Consider the following 27,790-nt stretch of genomic DNA (forward strand, 5'->3'; position numbering starts at 1 on the left):
ACCTGATCAAATTATTCAGCATAGGATTTGACTTTCAGTCTTTTTCTTAAAATAACAAACCAATGGAAGACAAAAAACCTTTCCAAAATGTGTTTGGTTAGCTGGGATAGCAATGAGTCAGCTTGCATTTAATAACCAAGATGTAGTGAGGTGTATGTATGTGTGTGAGACTGTGAGGTATGTCTGGGTAGAATTAGTCAGGGCTTTGGTGGTGGTTTGGTAGCATCTGGTGGCCTGATGTGCGGTGTGATGGCAACGATCTCTCTGTGGCTAATGGAGTCACTCCTAATTAACTAAGAGCCTTAGCTTCAATCAAACTCAGCTTAGACACTGTGATCTCTTTTCTTTGTATGTCTACCACTGACTGAAGTCATGATCCAGCACAATCCATGTAATGGCTCTACAACAGACAAATTTCTTCTGGAATCTGGATGCATACGGAACAGATAACTGCTGACTCCAGAGGCGTATTATGTAAATTGAAAGGACAGGTCTGTGAAGGCAGTGTTACATGTGCTACAGTTTTAAGGCGGTTATCCAGACCAAAACTTGTCTCATAACAGATCATTTATACTTTAACGGACCTAGACGGAATAAAAGGCAGAATGGAGTTTATTGAACATGATGTGCCCCTTTTGAAGGACTCTGTAACTGTTGAAAGTAGACATAAGGTTAGAACAATAATAATAATAATTATTATTATTATTATTGTTGTTGTTGTTGTTGTTGTTGTTATTATTATATGTTAAGAACTATTTTTGTTTTTATTATTTAATAATAATAATAATAATACTTGTGATAAAATAAAGGAACAGAGCAATAGAGGGTTTATTTTAACTATTATTATTATTATTTTAAATTATTATATTGTAAAAATAACTAGTATTGTTATAATAATAACAGAGGATTTATTTTTAAAATTTAAAAATAATAATAATAATAATAACAATAATAACTATGAATAATAATAATTATTATTATTATTATGATATGGTAGAAATAACAATTCTGATTATATTATATAATCATAATCATACAATCAATAATATAATAATATATAATATTGTTAATATGATTTATATTAAAAAAAATGGAAGCTAACCTGTTTTAAGTTGTGAGAAACTATTTTAGTAATAATAATAATAATAATAATTATTATTATTATTATTATTATTATTATATGATAATAATAACAATTATAATTATTATTATTATTACCTGTATCTAAAAAAATTGAAGCTAGCATGTTTTAAGTTGTGAGAAACTATTGTAATAATAATTATAGTTATTATTAGTGTTATTAATTATTATATGGTAATAATAACTATTATTATTATATGGCAATAATAGCTATTATTATTATTATTATTATTATTATTATTATTCATATCTAAAACTTTTGAAGCTAAACATGTTGTAAGTTGTGAGAAACTATTTTTAATAATAATAATAATAATAATTATTATTATTATTATTATTATTATATTGTAATAATAACTATTATTATTATATGGCAATAATAGCTATTATTATCATCATCATCATCATCATCATCATTATTATTATATCTAAACATTTTGAAGCTAACACGTTTTAAGTTGTGAGAAACTATTTTAATAATAATAATAATTATTATTATTATTATATGGTAATAATAGCTATTATTATCATAATTATATTATTTATTATTATTTATATCTAAAAAATTGAAGCTAACATGTTTTAAGTTGTGAGAAACTATTTTAATAATAATTATTATTATTATTATTGGTTTATTATTATTCATTATTAGATGGCAATAATTATTATTATTATTATTATTAATGTTGGAGCTGTGGCCATGTGGTTAAAACATGTTCTGACATGTGAACATGGGACACTCTTTTTTTTTTCTCTCTCTCTCTTATTTTTTTTCTGTGAACTAATAAAAACTTTCTTTTATTGCCCTTTTGGTACCTGTCAAACTCAACGGTAATCAAAAAAGGCCAGTTAAATAAATCAAATGACAATGAATTCAAAAGGGAATGTATCTCAATGCACACACCCTCTCAGATTTCCAGTCAAAACATGCAAGGAGCCATAACACAACTACATGTGTCTAAGTAACAGGACACAGAGAAAAACGGCAGAAAACAGGGTCAGCTCCAACGACCCTGGATGTTGCTTTTCTATAGCTCCAGGGTGCATCTGGACTGAGTAACATAGTGTGCATTTGCAATCTATCCCCAACTTGCAGTTGTCTAAGATAAAGCCAAACTCCACAGTTCAATTTGCAAATTAAAGTTATCATAATTATGGTAAAGTGACAGACAGGTTTAGAGGGCTATGTTTCAGATTGCACCATCAAATTAAACATCATTATCTCAACACATTACTGCTACTCACCTTGTACAGCAGAAACCTTTGTCACTGCATGCTCCAAGTATGTGATGCAACCATAGAAGGAGTTAAACACAGTTATTTACTTTAAAAGTGTGATCAATACTCCCCCCTGTTTACTTGAAGTGAGTCACCACTCACTATTATTAAACATTTTCCATCCAGAAGTACATTTCTGAAAGAGTTGACTAAAAAACAGAACATTCAGTTCTTCTCTCGTCCCGGAAAACATAGGCTAACGACACAGGCTATTCATTATCACTTCAGCACATATGTTTTATGATTTTGAGCCACGTAACATCACACCACATCAAAAATGTGTGATTGTGTGAAAGGTTAAATCATGATATTTATGCATGATATTCACAGTATAGCATTAAATACGTTTTGAATGAATGCAGATAATGTTTGTTTATGATTAATAGAGTGGCTGCTTTCCAACAGCGCCATCTATTGCCAAATGAGAAATCTGCAGAGGGTTCCAAAAATGTTTGGTTCATTAATCAAATGCTGTAGTTAGTTCGTTTTTGGCATCTACTGTAAGAAGCTCAAATTTTGAGTTCATCGGACTCTATTTTTATTCATTTTAAAGTAAAACAGATCTGTGTAATTTAGATCTAAACTCAGACATTTTCCAGTCGCTGAAACCCTATTGTGAAAACGTCTACCCGTGATGGTTTTAATAAAGAAACATGTTTCTGAGGACGTAGCGGCCTTGTTTTACCTCTCTGCTGAATGTCAGTGTCTTGTCAGTTTCTTGGATGAGGAATAGAGACAACATATGCAGCATGGCAATGAATCACTCCCTCAGAGATATCTTTACAAGTATTAGGCAGTTTTCCCTTACACAACATTCCTAATGGCGTTCTGGATATACAACACCCCTATTATATCTTTTAAAGATGCCTTTAGGTGAAAAAACATCAACTATAACATCTATAATATAAATGCAGTTCAAAATTTGGAAATTGTGTAACTGTGTAAAGAGGTCATCTCGTGCGATGGGTAAGATCACTCCCAGCTGTCATATTTTTTCCTGATCATATATTTATTTAGCCGTTTTTATTTTTTTTTTTACATTTAGTCATGTATTTTATTTTATTATTTTATTTTATTTTATTATTATTATTATTATATTATTTTAAATTATTTTATTCAGAAATACACCTAATTTAATGCAATTTAATTTTTAATTTAATTTAAATTAATTTTCCTAATGCATTTCTAAACTTCCACAACTTGAAAGATCTAAGTTTCTTTAATATTTATTTTATTTTATTTATTCAGTTTCTTTAAATTTTATTTTATTTTATTTAATTCAGAGATCAAATACACCTAATTTAATGTAATTTAATTTTTAGTTTAATTTAATTTAATTTTCCTAATGCATTTCTAAACTTCTAAACTTGAACCTTTACACCTTACACCTTTTATTTATTTATTTATTTATTTATTTTTTTATTTTGTGAACCTTAACATAAATTAACCACAGAAGCCTAGGGGTAAATACACTTGTAGTTTATTTTATTTTATTTTATTCATTTTCTTTAAAATTTATTTTATTTTATTTTATTCAGAGATAAAATACAGCTTTAATGTAATGTAATTTTTAATTTAATTTATTTATTTAGCAATTATTTAATTTTATTTTAATAACACATTTTATATAATCACATTTTGACAATATCACAAGAGAGGATCAGATCACCTTAATTCACTCCACAGTCCTAAAATAATGACTGGAAGTAATTAATCTAAATTATTTTTGAGTCTAAATTATTATTGTTAGATTTTACCCGCCTCTTTATGCGTAACACCTTTTTTTTTTTTTTTTTTGTTAACTATTAGTTGAAGTTAATGCAGTTTCTTTAATACTTTATTATTTTATTTCATTTTTACCTGCCTCTTTATGCATAAAAACTCATTTTTCAACTATTAGCTGGCGTTAATGCTTTGTTGGTGAGACCAGTGCCAGAATTTATGGTCAGTATGGCCCATATGGTCTGCATTTGGTCCAGTTCTTATGCACACCGCTGTGTGTAAATCTGTGTAAATATCCCATAAAAAACCTTAAGCAGCATTTTATAAATAGGACTTCAGAGGTTAAACATGACGCATGTGGACCTCCGGAGTCAGTGAATAACTCATCCAAGCAATAGTACGTAAAGTGCGTGTAGATCATTATAAACTTCATATTAATGCATAGCTTTATTAACATATTATGAATTTAACAAAATATCTTTGAAAGTGTGCTGGTTTACAGTCCCTAAACTTAGATCCTTCATGCTGTTGAACTTTAAGGGCACTGTTGTGACAGTATACAAAGATTTATAGTGCAATAACTTTCTCTTTCCTCAGGGGGGTTTATGTGAATTCCTGTTTTATGTATTATACATGCACTGATATATAGTGCAGCCATATGCTTTGGTTTAGCTTGACAGTGCTGTGATGTCATGCTTACAGTGATGTCATACGCTTTGAGTCTCGCATTTAAATGCATGTTTTTATATCTCACCCTTCACATGTCGATGTGTGCTGTAGTTAATTAGCAAGTGTCATGTGTGCAAACAAATGATTTTCCAGCTTGTTCTTATGCGTTGTTTTGTCTGTGGGAAGTAGTTGATATTTTGGTGTTCATCTGGTTGGCGGATGGCGTTACTAATGTTAAACACAAGGCCTTTCAAATGTGAACTAATCCATGAAGCAGATGTAGTATCATGCACCTTGAGAGCTTCACGAGGCTCGCCAAATATCTGTCTGACTGTCCCAAAATCTCAAGCGCTCTATACTTTCCTTTCTTTTCTTTGGAAAACACAGCTAGAGCTTTTCTCACATTGAACTTTACATACCTCCTTCTCCAGGTGTTTTCCAGTGTACTGGACCAACACAAAACTAAACATGAACTCAGTGGCCTCAAACACCCTTGTCACAGCTGGAGTTGAATATATAGATACAGCGCCCTCTGTTGATAAACGACTTTCAATATATTGTAGTATTGTATGTTGGATATATATTTTATTTTATTTTATTTTATTTTATTTTATTTTAATTAGTGAACCTTAACATAAGTTAACCCTGCAAGCTCTGGGGTAAAATACACTTATGATTATTTAATTTAATTTAATTTAATTTAATTTCTTTATTTGATATGATTTGACATCTCATTTTATTTTATTGTGTTTTTTTTTCAGTGAACCTTAGCATAAGTTAACCCTACAACCCCAGGGGTAACATACACCTATTTTTATTTCATTTCATTTCATTTCTTTTCTTTTCTTTTCTTTTCTTTTCTTTTCTTTTCTTTTCTTTTCTTTTACTTTTATTTTATTTTATTTTATTTTATTTTATTTTATTTTATTTTATTTTATTTTATTTTATTTTATTTGTTGTTGATTTCATTGTACCTTAACATAAGTTAACCCTACAAGCCCAGGGGTAAAATACACCTATTTTTATTTTATTTTATTTTATTTTATTTTTTCAGTAAACCTTAACATTAGTTAACCCTACAAGCTAAAATACACCTATGATTATTTTATTTTATTTTATTTTTATTTTTTGTTGTTGTTGAATTCAGTGAACCTTAACATAAGTTAACCCTACAAGCCCAGGGGTAAAATACACCTACTTTTATTTTATTTTATTTTAAATTTTATTTATTTATTTATTTTTTTTTGTAATTTCAGCGAACCTTAACTTAACCTTACAAACCCAAGGGAAAAATACACTTGTGTTTATTTAATTTAATTTTATTTAATTTTATTTAATTTAATTTTATTCAGTGAACCTTAACTTAACCCTGCAAGCCCAGGGGTAAAATACACTCAAATGATTTAATTTAATTTAAGTTAAGTTAATTTAATTTTATTTAATTTTATTTTATTCTGTGAACCTTAGCATAAGTTAACCCTACAAGCCCAGGGGTAAAATACAACTATGATAATTAAATTTTTTTTTAAGTAATTTTATTATTTTAATTCAGTTTATTGTTGTTGTTTTTTAATTTAGTGAGCCTTAACATAAGTTAACCCTACAAGCCCAGAGGTAAAATACATCTATGATGAATTTAATTTAGTCAGCTTAACATCAGTTAAGCTAGAAGTCAAGGGTTAAAACCAGTTATTTTATTTTATTTTAGTTATTTTTATTTATAAACACATTTTTATATAATCACATGAAGACAATATCACATTAACCTTAATTCAATGTCTTTGCACACCTAAATTTATCCCGAATAGGTCTTTAAAAAATTCTTTTTTAAAAATCTACAAACCCCAATATTGTTTTCTTCCTTGTAACAGATGCTTGAAATCATGTCTTAAAGCAGTATGTGAAGAATTATCCTCATACCTAAAACTCTCTGGTATTAATTGGTTCAATGAAACACAAATGTTTGAGTGCCAAAGCAAATGATACTTTAAATAATGCAGCAAATGACTGCTCTTAATTCGATGGAATGGGAACATGTTGAAAACAAATACAAAGAAAAACAGCTTTTGGTTATTGATCCAATTAGGGAGGGAAAACATGCTCGGAAATTTTACTGCCATTTCAAAGCCTGCAGGAAATTCCTCACTGTACAAATTAAAACCTTTTACAATAACTTCATGTGCCAACTACAGAATTTATGACCCATAAATATGAGAATTAAACGTCACATTTAGAGATTGATTTGTATAAAGATACGTCTAGCTTGCATAAAGATTAATCACTGCTTAGTTTCAACCTGTTACTCAGCAAGTGTTGCATTATGCACGTTTTAGACACTTTAACCCTAAACGTTGATGGAAAACGCAAACTACGCTACATCTGTTTAGCAAACTACTCTAACCAATCAGAAACCGCGAAGAGCAACACGTGACTGAACGCGGAAGCCCATATGTAGTGGACGCGACGCATTGGATCACGTAATAGACACGCACGAGTCCCGCAGCAGCTCAGCTGTCAGTCAGCTGAAGCCGTTCAGTCAACAAACCCGGAATAACGCGCAACACACGTTAAACTCCATATTTCACTTTATTTATCACATCTCCTGGTGAGTTTACATATAGAAATGTTTTATTAACTGCTTTGAATACAACCAAAGGTAACCAATGAGAGGTGGCGGTTAATATAACGCATACGTTAGACTTTATGAAAGGGTGTTAGCAAGTAACACGTTGATTATGCTGGGTTGTGTTGCTTTAATACTTAATAAGATACTTATGTTTCAAGATTCGCTAGATAAACTAGCAGCTAGGCCTCTTCTTCAAGTCTGAATGTCACTTCGCAATGTTAAGCAGGTGTTTTGTTTCTAAATCCTCATGTATGACACGGTCACGTCAGGTACGTCAGTATAAGCTGGTCCAATGCTAACAGGCCGGGCAAGATGTGTCAGAAAAAAAGGTCATTTAGACTCATTTTGTCTGAATATGCATAGTAATTGAACATCTTAACATCTGTTGCTAAGTCGTACCATGGTAGCCATGGTACTGAGATTCAAGTATCATTGCTTCTACTTTTAAAAAAGTACTTAATAGGCTTTAAAATAATGTACTTGAGTGTTAGAGTTTACTGAAATGCAGCTAGTTGAACTTAAGACTGCTTTTTAGACATATGTGATTTCATTCTTCTATTATCTTTGAAATATAGTTAAAGTCTGCTGAATGTATTGACAGTATGTCATGTATTCAAATATATTAGTAATTACATATATACACTACCAGTCAAAAGTTTTTGAACAGTATGATTTTTAATATTTTTGAAAAATTCTCTTCTGCTCACCAAGCCTGCATTTATTTGATCCAAAATACAGCAAAAGCAGTAATATTGTGAAATATTTTTACTATTTAAAATAACTGATTTCTGTTTTAGTGTATTTTAAAATGTAATTTATTCCTGTGATCAAAGCTACATTTTCAGCATCATTAGTCATCAGTGTCACATGATCCTTCAGAAAACATTGTAATATGCTGATTTGCTGTTCAAGAAACGTTTTATTATTAGTATTATTTTTATCAATATTTAAAACAGTTGAGTAATTTTTTTTCAGGATTCTTTGATGAATAGAAAGATCCAAAGATCTGCATTTATCTGAAATAAAAAGCTTTTGTAACATTATACACTATACTATTCAAAAGCTTGGAGTCAGTATAATTTATTTATTTTTATTTTTATTTTTGGGAAAGAAATGATAGAAATTAATACTTTCATTTAGCAAGGATGCTTTAAATTGATGATAAAATCTTCTGAACTTTTTACTTATCAAAGAAACCTGAAAAAAATTCTACTAGCTGTTTTCAACATAATAATAATAATAACAATAACAATAATAATAATAAATGTTTTTTTGAGCAGCAAATCAGAATATTAGAATGTTTTCTAAAGGATCATGTGACTGGAGTAATGATGCTATAAATCCAGCTTTAAAATCAAATTACATTTTAAAATATTATTATATTTAAATAGACAACAGTTATTTTAAAAAGTAAAAATATTTCAAAATGTTACTGTTTTTCCTGCACTTTGAATCAAATAAATGCAGGCTTGGTGAGCAGAAGAGACTTGTATAAGAAACATTAAAAATCTTTCTGTTCAAAAACTTTTGACTGGTAGTGTACTTTAAAGTAAAATGCTTAATTTGACTTCAATTTAATTACTGTTTTGCAAGTACAATATTTTAAAAATATACTTTAAGCATGCTTCTTTTTTACCAGGGTACAAATACACATGCACATGCATGTGTTATTACAACAACAACAAAAAGATTTGGTAATATGTTTGGTAAAAACTTCTTATTTTACATGTTATTTCCACTTCCCAAAATAACACAGTTTTAGAAGTAATATTTGCATGCATGTTCATGAAGATCATGAGGAAGACATGCATTTTTTGCATTCTTATGTAGACTGTACTATTAAAGCACATTGAGCTGACAACATTCCTAACTTGTCCTTTCAGTCATGGAGCAAGCAAAGCAGGAGGCCTTTGACAACGCCAGGCTGCAGGTGATCAAAGATGGCTACGACAAAGCATTCGCATATATCAATAAAGCTCTCACTGAGGATGAGGCGGGCCACATTGCAGAGGCGCTAAAACTGTACCAGCAAGGGCGGCAGCACCTCCTCAGGGCTCTTAGTGTTCCCTCGCAGGGCATGGAGTGTGTGGGACCCTCCTGGGAATCAGCCAGGCAGATGCAACGTAAGATGCAAGAGACCCTCAACAACATCACTACTCGCTTAGCCATGCTAGAAGCCAGCCCGGACCCAAACAGAGTCTCGGATACCAGTGCGGCCCCTCAGAGACTCTATCCTGAAGTCCCGAAGGTTAAGCCGGCTCAGGTGCTCGCTTCCAATGGCGGGGTTGCAGGGGCTTCGGGTGGGCCAGTTCCGGTCTCTCCCTCAGTGCAGCCCAATATGTTAAGTGAACAGCCTCCTGCGTACACCCCTCAAGCCGCTGATGGACACCTGACCATATCTTACGGCACTGACTCAGGCGAGCTCTCACTGGTTGGCGATGAGTTCTACAGCAATACAACTAATTCTACACCTTCTCCTCAGAGTCTGGGGGAGGATGGAGAGGAACTGTTTTTCCTTCCTCAAGGGGTGCAGATCTTCTTCGTTACACCTGAGGGGCAAGTCAGTGCTCCCTCTTACCCGGGGTACCTGCGCATTGTGAAGTTCACCAGTGAGCGATCAGAGAGGGTTCCATACAGGCCACCCGCCTTTCTACAGGTAAGATGTGTTATATGCCTGAAAGAGAAAATCTCACAAAGAAATGTCCAGCTTGTTCATATTCAACACAATTATTATTATTATTATTTTTTGTTTGGGACTTTTTTTTTCATTTTGACACAATTTTAGTGTCAATTAAGCAAATAATCTCCTCAAATTGTATTTTTTAGTCTGTAAAAATATATATTTTTTAAATTAAATTCTGTACAACAAATTAAACAACAGAAAACAATTTCAATTTCAGTTTTTTTACGTTACTATTATTTCTATAAACCAATAAACCCACACACATTTTATTTGTTTTATTTATAAAATGTTTTTTTTTTCTTTAAAATGTGTTGTACTAAAGTTATTAAATAGTATAGATTTAGTAATTTTAATAAATTTAGTAATTTTAAAATTCTAGTTTAATGACGTTTTTGTGTAGTACTGTAGTGAGAATTTGTTATAATGGAATAATTTTTTATTCACGCATAATTTTAATGTCAATTAAGCAAGTTTTTTCCACAAATTCAAATTTTGTAATATGTAAAAATATTATTTATTTTTTAAATTAAATTCAGTACAACAAATTTTACATAAACTGAAAGTAATTATGAAATTATATTTTTTAATTACTAATTTATACTTTACTATTTGTTGTGATAAGTTCTATAAAGCAATAAACATGCACACACATTTGTTTCTTCTATTTAGAAGTTTTCATTTATTTTATTTAAAATATTAAAAGTAGTCTGTTGTACTAAAGTTAAGAAAAATGTATAGAAATAAATGTCATTTAAAATTCTGGTTGAATGACATCTTTGCATAGTACAATAATGAGAATTTAGGTAGAAAATGTGCTAAAATTGTAGTTTTTAAAATTATACATAAATATATATATACATTTTTTCATAAAAATAAATGTAATAATAGAATAAGTTTCATTCTGACATAATTTTAATGTCAATTAAGCATTTTTTCCTCAACAAATAAAAATTTTTTAATTCATAAAAATATTTATTTTTTAATTAAATTCAGTATAACAAATTGTAAATAAAGAGAAAATAATAATAAAATTATGTTCTTTATTAAAATTTTATACATTACTATTTGTTGTGCTAAAATTCTAAAAACCAATAAACACATGCATGTTAAAATGGTCTTTGTACTAAAGTTAAAAAATTGTATAGAAATAAATGTAGTAATTTAAAATTCTGGTTAAATACGTTTTTGCATAATACAGTAATGAGAATTTGGGGAGAAAATGTGCTAAATTGTAACTTTATAAAAATTTGACAAAATATTTATATAAATGTTAAATAAATGTTTAATATGCCAACATTTTTTTTTTACTTTTTAATACAGTTTTTAATTTGACAATTTTTTATTGACATTACAGTTAAGCATGTTTTTCTTTGTTTGTTTTTTTTTATAGATGTAGTGTTTTTTGTATTAGGACAAATAATAGGACAATTATAATAATGCTGCACTGCAAAAATCTTAAAGGCCTGAGAAATGGGCTTAATATTGTTAACACAAAATGTAATTTCTTATTTTTGTCTTTACAATTTTTTATTTGTTCGGGCCCATAGAGACAATATAAAATTAGATAGAAGATAAAATTCCAGGCATTTGAACAGAACGGTCCAAGTAGGCTTGTTTTTAAGTTATTGTGCCCTGTAACCCACTTTCACAACCGTGTGTCTGGCTCTAAAGCTCCCTGTGCACTTGAGATGGTGTTGTCTTTTAATGAGACCCACCTTATTCATTGTTTCTCAACAGTGTCATGTGAGTATATGCTCACTGCTTACATCCAATAGGCTTTCACTGAGTGATGTCATCCTGGGAAAGTCCCAGTCATCTGGTGATCCAGTGTTACAAAGTTTAATGACGTAATGCTATTTTATAGAATTGTTCACCTATGAGAGAAACAATATAAACAATCTGATTTTGCGTAATAAATTATACACTTTGAACTCCAATAACCTCTGTGGTAACCTTTGATAATACTGTGATAATCGGCCAAATGCAAACAGAAAATAATTTTATCATGACAATCTGACATAATACGGTTTACACTTAAAATACCACCCTGCTGTCGTTTGTGATAATGAGTGATAATATGCTTAATGTAAACACCAGACAATGACCACCATACAAATGGACCCATTTAGAGGGTCCTCCACACGGACATTGAGGTCGTAGATTAGCTGTGTCATGAAGCTGAATATAGAGCCTGCAGTTGCTGTGGTCCAGGCTTTGACTGTAATCCAATTTAATGCTAGCAGTCATGAGGACAGGATGAATGAATCCAACTGCAGAGCTGTCCAGTGTCTCAACTTTGGGAGGCCTGGACTTTAAATTTTGATCCTCCCTAGAGATCCACAGGGCAATTTCCATTTATAAAACTTTACACTCGATAACAAGTCAATCCATTACATATCCACAGAAAAGATACTTTCAGCAGGCTGTATCTTCTATGCTTTATTCCAATGCTGGATGAAAGGCAATTTAGAATCCGAAGCTTTACAATCATGTTTATTTTATTTATTTATTTTTTTAAATAGCTTACAATATGGTCTGTAATATCAGTGCAGGTCTCACAAACCCAGACTGGCCTTTAAAAGCACAATTTTAAAGGAATATTAATTTAAAGGAATATATTAAATAGAATGTGAACAGGATGTGATTTTTAATATAAATAAAAATTCCCCTAAAATGTGATTTTAAATGCCTTACTTTACAGTTAAAATATTAAAAAAATAAGCCCTTAAATTAAAGCCCTGTTTTAAGGAAATAGTATTAATTTAAATCAATATATCAAAATCAGAAATATTATTTGTATATTTTTGGTAAAGCATTTACATGAATTATTCAGTAAAAAAAAAAAAAATCTGTAAAGTAATGCCTTTAAATTCATATTAATAAATAGTGGCTTAAATAGTGATTTTAGAGGAATATATTAAATATATCATATAATATTGGATTATATTAAATTATATAGGAAGAGAACTTGTATTATTTGATTTGTAAAGTAAGGAATTTCAAATAAAAAAAATATATATTTGAAGGAATATATTAAAATCAGGAATGTGATTTGTATTTGATAAAGCATTTACATGAATTAATCAGTAAGAATTGTATTACTTGATCTTAGGAATTGGTAATAGATCAAAATCCTATACCATGATATAAGTAATTTTATTTTACTGCAACAATGTATGTCACAATATAGTTATTTTTGCTTTAAATAAGGTCTTAAAGATATCAAAATTTTGATACCATAGAAATTTCATCATTCTTGACACTCAATATCACAAACTAATAAGCCTAAATTAAAAAAAAAAAAAAAAAAAACTCAACCTCATTAAAGAGTAAAGACAGGTACATAGTCAGCGATTATATAAAAATAAGAAATTAATTACAAGCAATAGGACAAAAAACTACAGTAGAACAAATGAATAAGAAATGCTACATACATTGTATAAAATAAACAAATGTTTAAACACTGTGTAAATTAAATATACATTTCTTCGTATTAAAGTTACAAAAGTGATTTAGTCAAGAGCAGTGAGAGATTTTCTCTCTTTTGTTGTTTGATTAACATAAATGACAGACAGACTGCTGTCACTTTAAGAGCTGCCTTAATCCAGGATACTGTTAACACGTTTTCTTTTTCAGATTTATGAGGATACTTGCGAGGACGGGCATTTTAATACATACAAGTGTGTGTATTTAACCAATCAAACTGTTTCATTTTAATCATGTCTACCAGTATATCACCCACCCTGACTTGATCTGTATAGTCTACTATAAATCATACTTTTGAGGTGGGACTGTTTGATTAAGCAGATTAATATTAGGTAATAAATGTCAGAATTAGTAGAACTTTCTGAATCAGCATCCTTATGCTTATCAATTTTTATTCTATGCAGATATATTCATATCAGCCAATAGCTATCCTCTGATTGTAGGGGTAGGTTATAAATTAGACGTGTCCTCCTTAAGTAAACCACACTCATTTTTATTTCTAATTTCAGGTTTGTGACTGGCTTTACCCCTTGATGGCCTCTGATTCCCCAGTCCTGCTGTGCAACACTGGGGTCTACATGTTCCCTGACTTAATGGCTCCCACTCCGGGCTCATACGTTGGGGTGGTCCTTTCATCTGAGCTTCCCCAGAAGGAACGTGAACTCTTTCAGAGCATTCTTTCTCAACTGACTGACTTGCGTGTTCAGGTGAGCTGTCCCTGTGTCCCCTCAGGTCCCACCTCAGAAACACAGGGGTCAGCTGTGGCTACAGAGCAGGTGTGGTGGTCCAACCTAGTTTCAAAACCTTGTCTGTGTCACTGACTGTCTGCAGCTTTGAATATGTATTCTAAGTTGTTGCTGACCCTATTTGGTGTTTTTTTTTTTGGTTTTTTTTTTTTTTTTTTGAGTTTTTCTTTTTTCTTTATCACAACAGACTAAAATCAAGAATTTTACACTGTGGTAAAATCTTTATGTACTTTAGATGCATGAATTTATGTACTTTAGATTGCATGTTGCACATATGCATTGGGCAGATATCACTGCATCTGCCTGCCTCATTAACACTTTTTCTTCACAGATTTCAGGTGTATTTGAGAGTTTAAAAGATTTATTTAAGGTATTAATGCATTGTAATACCAATACCATACAAGTGCATTTGGGTTGTGTATATTTATGCTATAAAAATGAGTACAACAGGGTGATTTTTAGAAGTTTTTAACTTTTTTATATAGAAGAAACTCTAATGTCCTTGAAACCAATGGAAACTTAAACGTTTCCAAATGACATTAGAGTTCTGGGCTTTAAAGTGCACTAACTAAAAATGTATTTACACTACAAATAGTTGCACATCAAATAAATATTAAAGAGAAAAATAAATATTAAAGGGATTCCAAGCACATTAATGGTCAGTAGTACTCTCTGCCAAATAATAAAAAATGGTGGGAAAAAAATAAAAAAAATAAAAATAAAATAAAATAGCTGGTTATAAACATATATATATATATATATATAAGTTTTCTATAATAATAATAATTATTCTTATTAATATTGACATTATTTGTACCTTAATTTTAATTATTCTTTCTAATAATAAAAAATAGTAATAATAATAATAATAGTAATAAATAATAGTAGTAACAAATTAATAGTAATAAAATAATATAGGGCTGTCACTAATTATAATTTCAGTAATCAAGTAAATGGTCGATTATTCTGACGATTATTTAGAGTATTTGGACAATTATAATGACTTTTTTTGTAGTAAAAAAAATAGACCTAAGTAAATAATCGCCTTTAAAATGACTTAAATACATAGCAATGAGGCAATAAATATTTGTACAAATAAAGTATCAAAAGCAAGTAATCATATGGTTTTATTGAAAAAAATTGTTAAAATACATAATGTATTCTAAGCAATAAAGCTAACATTCATTGCGCATTATAATAAATGACTGCCGAGGGTGGGAACAGTCCTTGTTTAATATTGACTAAACAAATTTAAAGTCAAATGTCCACTTAATCTTTAATATTTGGCTATTTCTTTATAACAGAAATACTACAGCTACTGTAATTTCTTGAATCATCAGAACATATAAACTCAGAGCGAGGGTTTGAGCTTTTATTTTGAAATTGCGATGAACAGTTATGGTTTACCTTACAAACCTGATAAAATGGTAACTATTGTGCTCCCAGATGAAAGCTATAATAAACCCAAACTCACAACAGTATGCAGAGATGGAGTTTGAGACGTTCCACACATGTAAATGATAACAGTTTGTGTGGAGCAGCATTTACTGTAAACTGAACCGAGCCACGATGCACGTACGTAACCTAAACAGATGTAAATAATTAAAAGCACATATATTAAACCTGCATTGCATATATTTATTTAATTAAATTGTAGTGTTTGTGAATTCACAATAGTATTATGCTTTATTATGATTTGTAAATGGGTTTAATATTCATCCATGGAATGTGCCACTTCCAGTATTTTGCTAGTTACTCGACAGGGGCAAAATTTTTAAAGTGAGTAATCGAATTGAATCGAGGAATCATGACAGGCCTAAAATAATAATAATGATAATTTGTTCCATTGTAATGAGATAATATGTGAAAAAGCACACTTTTTTTAACCTAAAATTGTTTCATGTGCTGGATGGAACTATGGTATCTTTTGTCATTTAATGCACTTGACAGTTAATGTGGTTTTTACAATGCTTTTATGCTTTCTACTGCTTGCACTGCCTCTAACGCTGATATTCATAAGCATTTCACACATTTGGCTTTGGGTATAATGTTCATTACTCAGATAGTGAGCTGGTTTGGCCTGCGCTTTTGAGTTGGCACACTCCCCTGCGCTTTCATGGATTGAGAGCATACAGGAGAACGAGAATTAATTAGCTGTAATGCTCTTAGCAAACCTAGAACACCGTTGTTTCCCATCTCACCTCAGGATAGTGGTGAATGAGAGCACAGCCAAGTGTAACAGTAGCGCAACCGCAAGTTTATTCTCCTCCTTTCTCTATCCAGTTGCATTATAATAAATCATAATACTATTCTAGTGGTTATGTGAGTCAGAAAAACATTGCTCATGCTTTTAGAAATCACTTCACAGAGCAGCCCCTGCTGAGTTTGGAACCAAGTGCCGCAGTTCTCTGCAAAGGAGGGGGCGACGACAAACACCCCCATTGTTGTGGAAATAACAGGTTGTTGTAGCAGACCATGCTGACTCACTGGCTCAAGTATTTAGAGACAACAAAGGATTTTTTTTGGCAAATGGGGAAAAATCTGGAAGCATTCCCTTCTTGTGCTATAAACAATACTGGCTAATGTCATCCTACAAGTCACCATTTGCTTTTAGTAATTGCTTTAGCCTGCTTCTGCACTCTTTATGATGTTGTGTTTTAACTGTTGCCCACTATCCTGTGTCCCAAAGGCATCAGATGGCGCAACCGATACAATTAACCTGGGTCAAAAGGTGCCAATGGGCCCGCCTGTGCCTGAAGTAGCACCCCCTGCTGCTGAGGAGGAGAAAGTACTTCCTGAATGGAGTGAGAAGGTGGCTCAGGGGATCCTGACTGGTAAGAAGAGCGATCTGATACGCTTGAATACGACTTAAATGAAATACTTTGAATATATAAATACTATTGTTTATCACTTTGTTGTGGATTTTGAAATCATACACTTAGTGTTTTACCTCAAAAATAAAAATTCTGTCATTAATTACTCACCTTCATGTTGTTTTAAACCTGTAAGACTTCCATTCATCTTCGGAACACGAATTAAGATGCCATATATAAATCCCTTTTAAAAAGCTTTTTAACGTTTATGACTGTTATAGCGCCAGCTGTCATCTGATCTCCTTAAAACTTTGCATGCCTGTTTATAATCACCTGTCGCATGTGCTCACCACATTTGTGAAGTTTTAAGTTTTCCTTTAGGCTTTATAGGATTTTGGGTAAATTCAGACAGGCCGCTTTTCTAAACAACCCTGTTATAGCCTCCCAGAGGCTAAATTTCAACATTTTTGATATTTATTGACCTAGAGAGTCCAGAGAATTGTACTGCAGTGTTTTTTCCAGATTGAGCAAAAAAACTAGGACATCTTTTCAATCATTTAACAAATGATTTGATTGACAGCAGTGGTTCTAGAGACAAAGTTGTCCGGTATGAGGAGTTCTATCATATGATACGAATATCGTGCATATGTGCAAAAAAACGTGCAACGTACAATCTTAAAAACTCGAAAAATGTTATATCGCCCCCCAGTGGCGGATTTCTTTTAAATTTCTCTCAGGCCTTTGGGGCTGTGAGTTGAACAGGCCCACTGAGTTTCATTCCGATCGGCCTCTGTTAACCTCGTCTAACAGATGTTTATACTTCGTTGGCCAGTGGCGGTTTTTTGAGATACGCAAATGTCCTTATAGATGCTTGTGGCACTTTGGACCAATAGTTTGAAAAGACAAATGGTTGTGCAGTTATGGACATTTGTAGGTTTTTTTACTTTTTACTTTTTTCATTTTACTAAAAGTGGCTCTGCCCCTTTCAGATGTTTTGGTGTTGAAAGTAATTTATTTTTTTTTAATAAAGATATTCACTTTCCAGAGAATCTTTTTGTACTGGTTTGCTTCCAGTCGGGTGAAAAAACTTGGACTAGTTCAGAAAAGTAGATTTTTCAAAAAATGCAAAATACCTAAAAAATTTCACCCCGAAAAAGGCTCACGATCGAATCTGAGGTGTGCAATTTTGTGCAACTTGAGCCAAGGATTCCAACAACATAAGACACTGCGATTTAGCAATTTTGTACTTTTGGTCACTGTAGCGTCCCCGTCATGGCCGATGGGGCGAGCCTTGGTCACATTGTAGGCGGTTAGAGTACTACCATTCCTCCAAATTTCAAGTCTGTACGAGTTACGGTTTGGTCTGCACGATCAGTATTACGTGGTGCTCATTGATCCGTTACCATTCTAACAATTACAATACGGTTTCGGCGCTTCAGGAAATCGCTCCTTACTACCTTTCTGGGTTTTGAACATGGTAGTACCGTTGCCATCTATGCAAGGTTAGAGAGCTCTCGGATTGCATCAAAAATATCTTAATTTGTGTTCTGATGATGAACAAAGATCTTAAGGGTTTGGAATGACATGAGGGTGAGTAATTAACATCTGAAGTTTCATTTTTGGACAAACTATCCCTTTAAGCCTTTATAATAGTTAGTTACCTGTCTAACATTTTGGGTTGTACAAGAAGAACCTCAACAGTTGTCGCCACCAAAACAGTGATGCTGTGATGCTCTTCTTACTATATGAAATATATCGACAGGGGCTTCATGGCTGAGCTGGGGATTGGTGAAGGGAGCTGAGTACACAGGGAAAGCCATACATAAAGGTGCAGCCAAACTACGAGAGCACATCACTCCAGAAGACAGACCAGCCCAAGTCAGCCCCACGGTAACCAGAAGCCTCCATGTGGCCAAACAGGCCACAGGAGGAGCAGTAAAGGTCAGCCAGTTCCTTGGTAAGAAAATCTGTCTTTGTAAATTCCCCATTTTGTTGATAAAATTCAACTAAGATGAGACGATTTGAGCCAAAAACATGTTGTTTCAGTGGATGGACTGTGCACAGTCGCCGGACATGTTGGCCGAGAGTTGGCACCCCATGTGAAGAAACACGGAGGGAAGCTTATCCCAGAGTCTCTGAAGAAAGACAAGGATGGACGCTCAAACATCGATGGTGCCATGGTGGTTGCAGCAAGTGGAGTTCAAGGTGAAATAAAATATTCCACGCAGAAGTGATTATTTTTATTGGGTGTTTTAGTCACATTGATGACTACAATTATAGTATTATCTTTTAGGTGTTTTAGATGTTATTGATAAGATGGTTAACCCAAAATGATTTTCTCACCCTTAAGCCATCCGAGATGTATGTGACTTTCTTCTTTCAGACAAGTATAATTGGAATTATAGTAAAGTTCGGAAAGCTTTATAATGGCAGTGAATGGCTGTTGAGATTTTGAAGTCCAATAAAATGCATTCATCTATCATAAAAATTACTCCACAGGCTCCAGGGGGTTAATAAAGGCCTTCTGAAGCAAATTAATTTGTTTCTGTATTAAAAATATCCATATTTAAAACTTCACAAGCCATAATGTCTAGCTTCCGCTAACTGTTGTACGTGTGTTCATCATTTTTTTAATTGTACTATTTAATGCGCTACTTTTGTCAGGATTTGCAACGATGTGGACAGGGTTGGAGGTTGCAGCGAAGAACATTGCAAAGAGTGTTGCTACAGAGACAGTTACCACAGTAAAACATAAGTAAGTAACTCCACAAGGGTCTCACTCCGCCTGCTTTACAGTTGATCATACCAGTGTTTTAACTGCGTTTGCAGTTTCTCACCAGTAACTTTGATCAGAAAATTAAACTACACTCACACCAGTTTCTTCCATCTATTTGTTTGCAGATTTAGGGGTCTGGAGAACATTTCAGACACCCCAAATGAAAACAAGTCGAAACATTTTCCCAGCACCTCATAAAATGGCCTTAATTAATGGTCACTAGCATGGCTAAAGCTTATGTATGTCTGAATTAGTCAGCACTTGCACGCAACGCTATTGATTAATTGGACATAATGATTAAATCACCTTCGTTAGCATCCTGTTTTGCTGTGCAATGATCCACAGCTCGGTGATGGAATGAATATGTGTTCCTAACAGCCAAAAGTAATTAATCTCATTGTCTTTGTTGCTTTATTTTTCTTAACTTTTGAACCTTTTAAGCCTGACTTTAATTATTCTGTTGCATCAGCAGAAGGTTTTGCCAGGTTTTATCGGATGGCAGATGTAATAATTGTAATTTGACCAAGATGTATTGTCTTTATGCTGCCATTCAAAAGTTTGGGGTCAATAAGATTTATTTTTAAACAAATAATACTTTTATTCAGAAAGGAAGCATTACATTGTTCAAAAGTAACAGTAAACACATTTATAATTATTTCTGTTTCAAATAAATGCTGTTCTTTTGAACTTTCTGTTTAGCAAAAAATCCTGGAAAAAAACAAAAAAAAAACATAACGGTTTCCACAAAAAATATTATTCAGCACAGCTGTTTTCAACATTAAAAAAATAATAATGCAAATCAGCATATTAGAATAATTTCTGAAGGATCATATGACACTGAAGACTGGAGTAATGCTGCTAAAAATTTAAAGTAAAAGTATTTCACAATATTACTGTTTTGAACTAAATAAATGCAGTTTAGAAGAATATAAGGTGAATATTTATGTTCAAAAACATAAATCCTCAAACTTTTGAATGATTTGTTTAAATCCTTCCAATAATTATCCAATATTTAAACGTGAAAAATAATGGTGATATAGCTCTTAATATCATAATAATGTTTGTTCATTCTAATAATTTTTAAAATCATTCTTCCTTCTCAAAAATATTGAACATTTTGAATTTGACTTTTGCACATCACATTAATATATTTTTTTAAATGTCTTTTTTAGGATTAATTTTGCATTTTAAGTCAAGTTCATATTTTTCTCCAGAGAAATGACTGAATCCCTGCATGTTTAACTGCTTTGCTCTGCTTTGATTATTGTCCATGTCCTAAACTTATTCCATTACCTCTTTCATCACCCCGTCCTCTTCTTTACTAAATCTGGGTTATCTATAATCAAGGTATGGGGCGGACGCAGGCCAAGCCACAGATCACGCTGTCAACTCGGCCATCAATGTCGGGGTCACCGCGTTCAATATCGACAACCTGGGGATCAAGGCAATGGTCAAGAAGACTGGCAAAGAGACTGCCCATGCCCTCCTGGCAGACTATAAAGTCAAAGAGCCGAGCAGTCAAGTTGAAAAACATAAAGACCAAAAATAGAGTGTAGATTCAGATCGTTTCAGGTGTCCATTTTTAAGAGCAAACCAAATGGCTGAAGAAGTATCTGGTTTTTCAATGATTGCTTTTGTTGTTATTTGTTCATGTGACTGACACTGAATTCCAAAGACTTTCCTACAGTTAGTCGTGCCGTCATGTTTACTATTTTCACTGTATCACGGGGTAAATGGTAAATGCACTTTAAAAATTCCTGACTTACAGCTCTGCCGAACGGTGTTACTGATCTTGCCTTACACTTCACCAGCAACCTACTCAACTAAACATATCTCTCACATTAAATCTTCAATCGTTTTGCATGGTTTGTGTCTTTTAAATGGACCCTTAAAACAAAGGACAAGCCAAAGGTGGACTTTACGGTTTTTCCATAGAGCCTTAACAAATATTATATTCTTGTATGTAGAAATACATATATATATCTAAAGCTTTAATATAAATATATTCTAAGAATGCTTATGGTAGCTATTTTATATATACAGACCTGTTTGCTCTTGGTACTTCAGGATTTTTTTATGTTTTAAGATTTTAAAAAGCACTTTAACCCCTGCTAGGAACAGACATTGACATTTCTTACAGATGACAGACGGGTTGTAGGTTTTCTTGTGAATAAGTGAAATAAAATAATTGCACTTGCAGTTGGAATAAGATATAGAGGTCAGATATTCTTCTGTTTAATCAGAAGCTTAAAGGCTTATATTTAAAATTAACTGCATTAAACTATAAAATGCCACATATTTGAAGTTCTCCCACTGTAGATGTTTTTCCTGTGAAAACTGCTGACGATGACTGCACTTTTCTTTAAACTTGACTACTGACCATGTTTCTATAATTATATATAAATATATACTTGAAATTCCATAACATTTTATTGTAAACATTAACGGATGTTAATTCTTTGTCTGTCTTGATGCAATAACATCTCATTTGAATGTATGGACAACGTAATGTGTAAGCATCAAGTTTAACCACAAGTCAATAGGTTTGCTCAGTGACAAATGATATAATAGCCTATGTTTATCTGACATAATAAATTAAAAATTTAAAACATTGTTTTGTGTGTGCTTTATTTGAAACACCAATTGATGTGTTAAAATTTGATCTTTGAATTAATGCATGTGCACTAAAGATGAGGTCAAACAAGCTTGTTGAAAGTGTAATGAATAAGCATACATTTTTTTTGCATATTAAATTAACAAAATATTTTCTGTATAAACTAACTCAGTTGGCCTTCCTGTGAAAATCGAAGTGAATCGTGTATCTGGTGCAGTCATTTATTACAAGATGCTGCCATCTAGTGTCATACTATGTAATAACTAACTCACTTTTGTTAAATATAAACTGTGTTTTGATGGCTGGTACTAAGAGTAGCAATCCACCTTTTTTTCATGTAAGAGTGGGCGCGGCCATTTCTAAATTTTATAGGTTTGTCTTCCGAGCTCATCCAAGTCCAGCTATTTTTAGCTGTACAAAACAGTTTACTTTGCTGTTTGATATTGCAAATTGGTGTGTCCTATATTATTTAATGTTTATCTTACTTGTGAACACACTGGTTTATATTGCAAACCGTTTTACAGTTTACTGCACGTTGTTCGTCCGTTATAGCGGCTAATGAACCGGAAGTCTCGCCCATAAGCTTTTCAAGCAAAAAAGGTGGTAGCAAATTAGCTTTCTCTACCCATATTTAGATAGACCTGCAGTAAAAATGATGTGTGTTTTAACTTGTACAGATTGATATTTTAAATATGGCGACTTAAACATCTCAAATCTATATTTTTTTATTTTTAAAATAATTAAATTCCTTAAAGGAGGAAAATGGGAATCAGGCAGTCTGAGTTTGATGTGAATCTTACTTTTAAAGAAAAGTATACAAAACCGAACGAATAGAAATGGTAATTTTTACTGTTTTACCCTGTGTAAATATTTAATTTGTATATCTATCATTTTTATATGTATATAACAATATTATAATAATAAATAATAATACAATTTTTATTATAATAATGCTTTTAGTGCTATTAGCCCTGGTGAAAAAAAAACAAAAACAGCATAGCTGGTTTTTGCTGGTCATGTTACTGGTCAAGGACCAGCATAAACCAGCATCCCAGCATCAAAACATACCTACCAGCATATGCTGTTTTTTTTCACCAGGGTATCTATTTAATAAAATAATACATATTTATGAAAATATATGATATTTACCTTTATATCCACAAATGTATTTTGAACTACAAACGAAGGCCCCACATCTTTAGTTTTTGTTTTGTTCGAATTTGTAAATCATAATTTGCTTTATAATAAATTAAAGTAAAATAAATTAATTATGCAAATCATGACCATAATTCTCTTTATAATGAACTACTGCTGAGCTATGAAAAATGATTTGATCTAAGACTCATTCTCATTGGTGCAATAAACGATCTACCTTGATTTAAGCAGACAATATTAGGTGTGACACTGGATTATATTTCATACGCGATCATAACTCATTTAGTGTTATTTGTTTCAATGCATAAGTCAGTTTGTATTGAGCTTGCATCGTTGTATTGTCTCCTCTGGACTGCAAGCGGCGTTGAACACTCCTCCCCACCCGCGAGGACCTGAATCTGAGACAGTCTAGGTGTCTAGGTAGGCAGCTCCCTAGCGTTTGAGACGCAGCCCTGCTCGCTCGTATTCATTCATTGAAGGATTTTTTTTCCTCAGGAATACGACAAAGGCTGCCAGTCTGCATTGAAACGAGGGATGGTTTAACATAAAGAGCAAAAGGGGCAGACAGACACCGGCTGCAGCCCATCCGCCCCATCCAGCACAGCAGAGCACATGATTCTCTCCTCCTGCTCCTAAAACCATCACTAGCATCCTCTGGAAGAGATGACAAGCCGTTAAATGCGTGCTTTCATATCGACTTTGCTCATCGGATACACACAAGTAAGATGAATATGCTTTTTTGTCTTTAGCACATTTATATTTAGCAGTGAATTAATATCGCTTTTTAATTGATGAATCGTGTCATCACGATTTCTTTATTGTGCTATCCCTTTGGGCGTGTTTAAATAACTTAGGTATTATATATGAATTATGAAAATGTGATGTTATATAGTTATAATACATTAATACTTTATTATTCGATATATGAATTAAACATTTTCAGGAGTGATGTTTAAAATAAATGCAATTATAATTTTAACTCTTTTTTTTTTCTCTCAGAGATACTACAGCCCCAGGTGTTGACATGGAGCTGGAGCATTTCGACGAACGGGACAAAGCACAAAGATACAGCCGTGCAGGTTCACGTGCGAACGGCCTGCCGAGCCCCACGCACAGCGCCCACTGCAGCCTGTACCGAACCCGGACCCTACAGGCTCTGAGCTCGGAAAAGAAAGCCAAGAGGGTCCGGTTCTACCGTAATGGAGACCGGTACTTTAAAGGGATTGTGTACGCTATTTCCAACGACAGATTCAGGTCTTTCGATGCTTTGCTCGCAGATCTCACCCGCTCCCTGTCAGATAATGTAAATCTGCCTCAGGGCGTCCGGACCATTTATACCATTGACGGGTCCAAGATTACCAGCATGGAACAGCTGGTTGAAGGTGAGCCTGGGTGTCTACAGTATGTTGAGGTTTAGTGACACCAGTGTCTTTTGTTTCTTGTTGAACTTGACATACCTGGTTAATTGTGCATTAAATCAAGTGTCTAGGTTTGGATTGTACCTGCTTTCCACATGAGGACACAGTAAAAAATGCTGGTTTTAGAGCCTGGTAGCTAGTCTAAAGTGATCATTGGCTGCCAAAATGGTCATTAGCATTGCCAAGACCACTTTAAGCTCTGACCTGTTTGTAGCTGGTTTATTGCCAGTCCTAAATGGTCTACAAGCTTGAAAAATCTAATTAACATCTTATATCAAAAGCCATTAAAGGAATAGATCACCCGAAAATTAAAAAAATAATGAAAATGTACTCACCCTCAGGCCATCCGAGATGAGTTTGTTTTTTTTCTTCAAAACATTTGGAGAAATTTAGCATTACATCACTTGCTCTGCAGTGGATCCTCTGTAGTGAATGGATGCCGTCAGAATGAGAGTCCAAACAGCTGATGAAAACATCACAGTAATCCACAAGTAATCCACACGACTCCAGTTCATCAATTAACGTCTTGTGAAGTGAAAAGCTGTGTGGTTGTAAGAAATAATTCCATCATTAAACCATTGCTTCTGGCCATAATACAAATAAAAAAAATCCATAATATTGCTTTCTTCATTGAAAAGTTGCTCCCCTGTTGTCCTCTAATATCAGAATCCACAGACATATTTAGAACTGTAGAAAGCCTGATCTGTGCATTTCCCTCTCCTGATTTAGATAAGACAACTTTTTCACTGGAGAAAGCAATATTGTAAATAGAGAACTTCTATTTTAGCTGTAAGCAATGAATTGAAAATGAATTTAAAAATGTTTTGATGCTATATTTTTAAATTAAAAACACAGCTTGTCACTTTACAAGATGTTTGTTAATGGACTGAATTTGTGTAGATTACTTGTGGATTATTGCAGTTCTTTTACCAGCTGTTTGGACTTTTATTCTGACGGCACCCATTCACTTCAGAGGATCCATTAGTAAGCAATTGACTTACACTCTTAAAAATAAAGGTGCTTTATTGGCATCAATGGTTCTGTGAAGAACCTTGAACATCCATGGAACGTTTCAAATGCAGAAAAGGTTCTTTAGATTTTTTAAATGTTCTTCAAAATGGTTCTTTTAGGAACTATTCACTGAAAGGTTCTTTGGAGAAACAAATATGGTTAGTTTATGGCATAACTGCAAAAAAAGCTTTATGTGTAATGCTAAATTCTCCAAAGTTTTCTTGGACATCTCGGATTGCCTGAATGAGAGTAAATTTTAAGAAAATTTCATTTTTGATAGTGAACTATTCTTTTAGTGGGATAGTTCACCCAAAAATTAAAATTCCCTCATGATTTACTCACCTGAAGCCATGCTAGGTGTATGTAACTTTCTTCTTTCAGACAAATACAATCAGAGTTACATTAAAAAATGTCCTGGCTTTTCCAAGCTTTATAATGGCAGTGAATGGGTGTTAAGATTTTGAAATCCAATAAAGTGCATCTATCCATCATAAAAAGTACTCCACACAGCTCCAGGGTGTTAATAAATGCCTTCTGAAGTGAATCGATGCATTTGTGTAAGAAAAATATTCATATTTAAAACTTTATATACTGTAATCTAGCTTCTGCTAACAGTCGTATGTGCATCCAGGAGAGAGTGGCGTTCCAGCGGATGACGTAGGACGTAGGCGTAGCATAAGCTCCAGTGAGAATATGCTAGTGTCACGAGAACCAAGTTTTGTTCACAGCAAAGAAAACCCCTACATCTTACATCATCCTCTGGAACGCCACTCTAATTTTCATTTTTGGGTAAACTTTCCCTTTAAGCACATAATGTCTCTGTAGTGTGTTGCATTTACATATGTTTCCTAACCGGGTTCTCTGATACCCCTAACAGAGCATGCGGTTTGTAGTACTGAACATGGATCACGCTTGTATTTTCTATGAGAAGATACCAAAGAGCCCTGTGATTTACACCAACAGTCATTTTAAAATGCTCATCAATATTTAACAGCTTCTGCATCTCTATACCACTCCCTTCCTCTCAGTGTTGACCAGTAAATCAGACCCGAGAAACTAAAATCATTAAATCTAAATCTGTCTTTGAGTTATGTGTTAAATGACTCTGATTTGATTTTGTATGTAGCAATGGCATCTCAGCGGTGTCTTTTTATGTAGGACACCCATTCATTAATTCTCAGTGCTGCCAGGGGCAGGTGAATGTAAATGAGCGAGATGGAGGTGATTTCAGTCTCAGCCGTGCACTTAACCTTGACTGTGTGACCTCTCTGTCATTATGGACTATTATAAGGAGCTTTTATGTCCATTGACTGTCTTAAATTCACACGTGGGCAAATTTATGGATTTTTTTCTGTGTCTTCATGTGATACTAAACATGGAAAACCATTTTTAGAGTGCTAGATGTCTTCTAACGTTGCAGGAAATCCTTATTAAAGGTGTAGCTTACCTAAAAATGGAAATTCTGTCTTCTAAACCTTGTTTTGTTCCAAACCCATATGACTTTATTTTAGGAAACTAAAAAGAACAAAGCATGATGACCCCATTTAAATGACCCTGTTAAAAGTTTACATACACTTGATTCTTAATACTGTGTTGTTCTGAATGATCCACAGCTGTTTTTTTTTTTTTTGATAATTGTTCATGAGTCCCTTG

General features: G+C 32.9%; 2 protein-coding genes across 4 annotated transcripts in view; one reads left to right on the forward strand and one right to left on the reverse strand.

Annotated features, from left to right (window-relative positions):
* The window catches only part of c4 (complement component 4), a 360,913-nt gene extending 344,432 nt beyond the window's left edge, over positions 1 to 16,481 (reverse strand). Inside the window, exons 1-2 of the mRNA XM_051128782.1 lie at positions 16,409 to 16,481; positions 15,690 to 15,719 (exon numbers count right to left, since the gene is read on the reverse strand). Coding sequence (XP_050984739.1) covers positions 15,690 to 15,719; positions 16,409 to 16,481 — 103 coding nt within the window. The remainder of the gene's footprint in view (positions 1 to 15,689; positions 15,720 to 16,408) is intronic.
* Positions 16,482 to 24,044: 7,563 nt separating this feature from the next.
* dclk1b (doublecortin-like kinase 1b) overlaps positions 24,045 to 27,790 on the forward strand; it is a 58,118-nt gene continuing 54,372 nt past the window's right edge. For 2 of the 3 annotated variants that reach the window (XM_051129656.1, XM_051129658.1), the window contains exons 1-2: positions 24,102 to 24,428; positions 24,708 to 25,090. In XM_051129656.1, coding sequence (XP_050985613.1) covers positions 24,733 to 25,090 — 358 coding nt within the window. In that variant the 5' untranslated portion in view covers positions 24,102 to 24,428; positions 24,708 to 24,732. Of the gene's footprint in view, positions 24,429 to 24,707; positions 25,091 to 27,790 lie in introns of all 3 variants that reach the window. The other variant, XM_051129657.1, reaches the window with a different exon arrangement.

Source organism: Labeo rohita, chromosome 15, assembly GCF_022985175.1.
Source record: "Labeo rohita strain BAU-BD-2019 chromosome 15, IGBB_LRoh.1.0, whole genome shotgun sequence".
Classification (NCBI taxonomy): domain Eukaryota; kingdom Metazoa; phylum Chordata; class Actinopteri; order Cypriniformes; family Cyprinidae; genus Labeo; species Labeo rohita.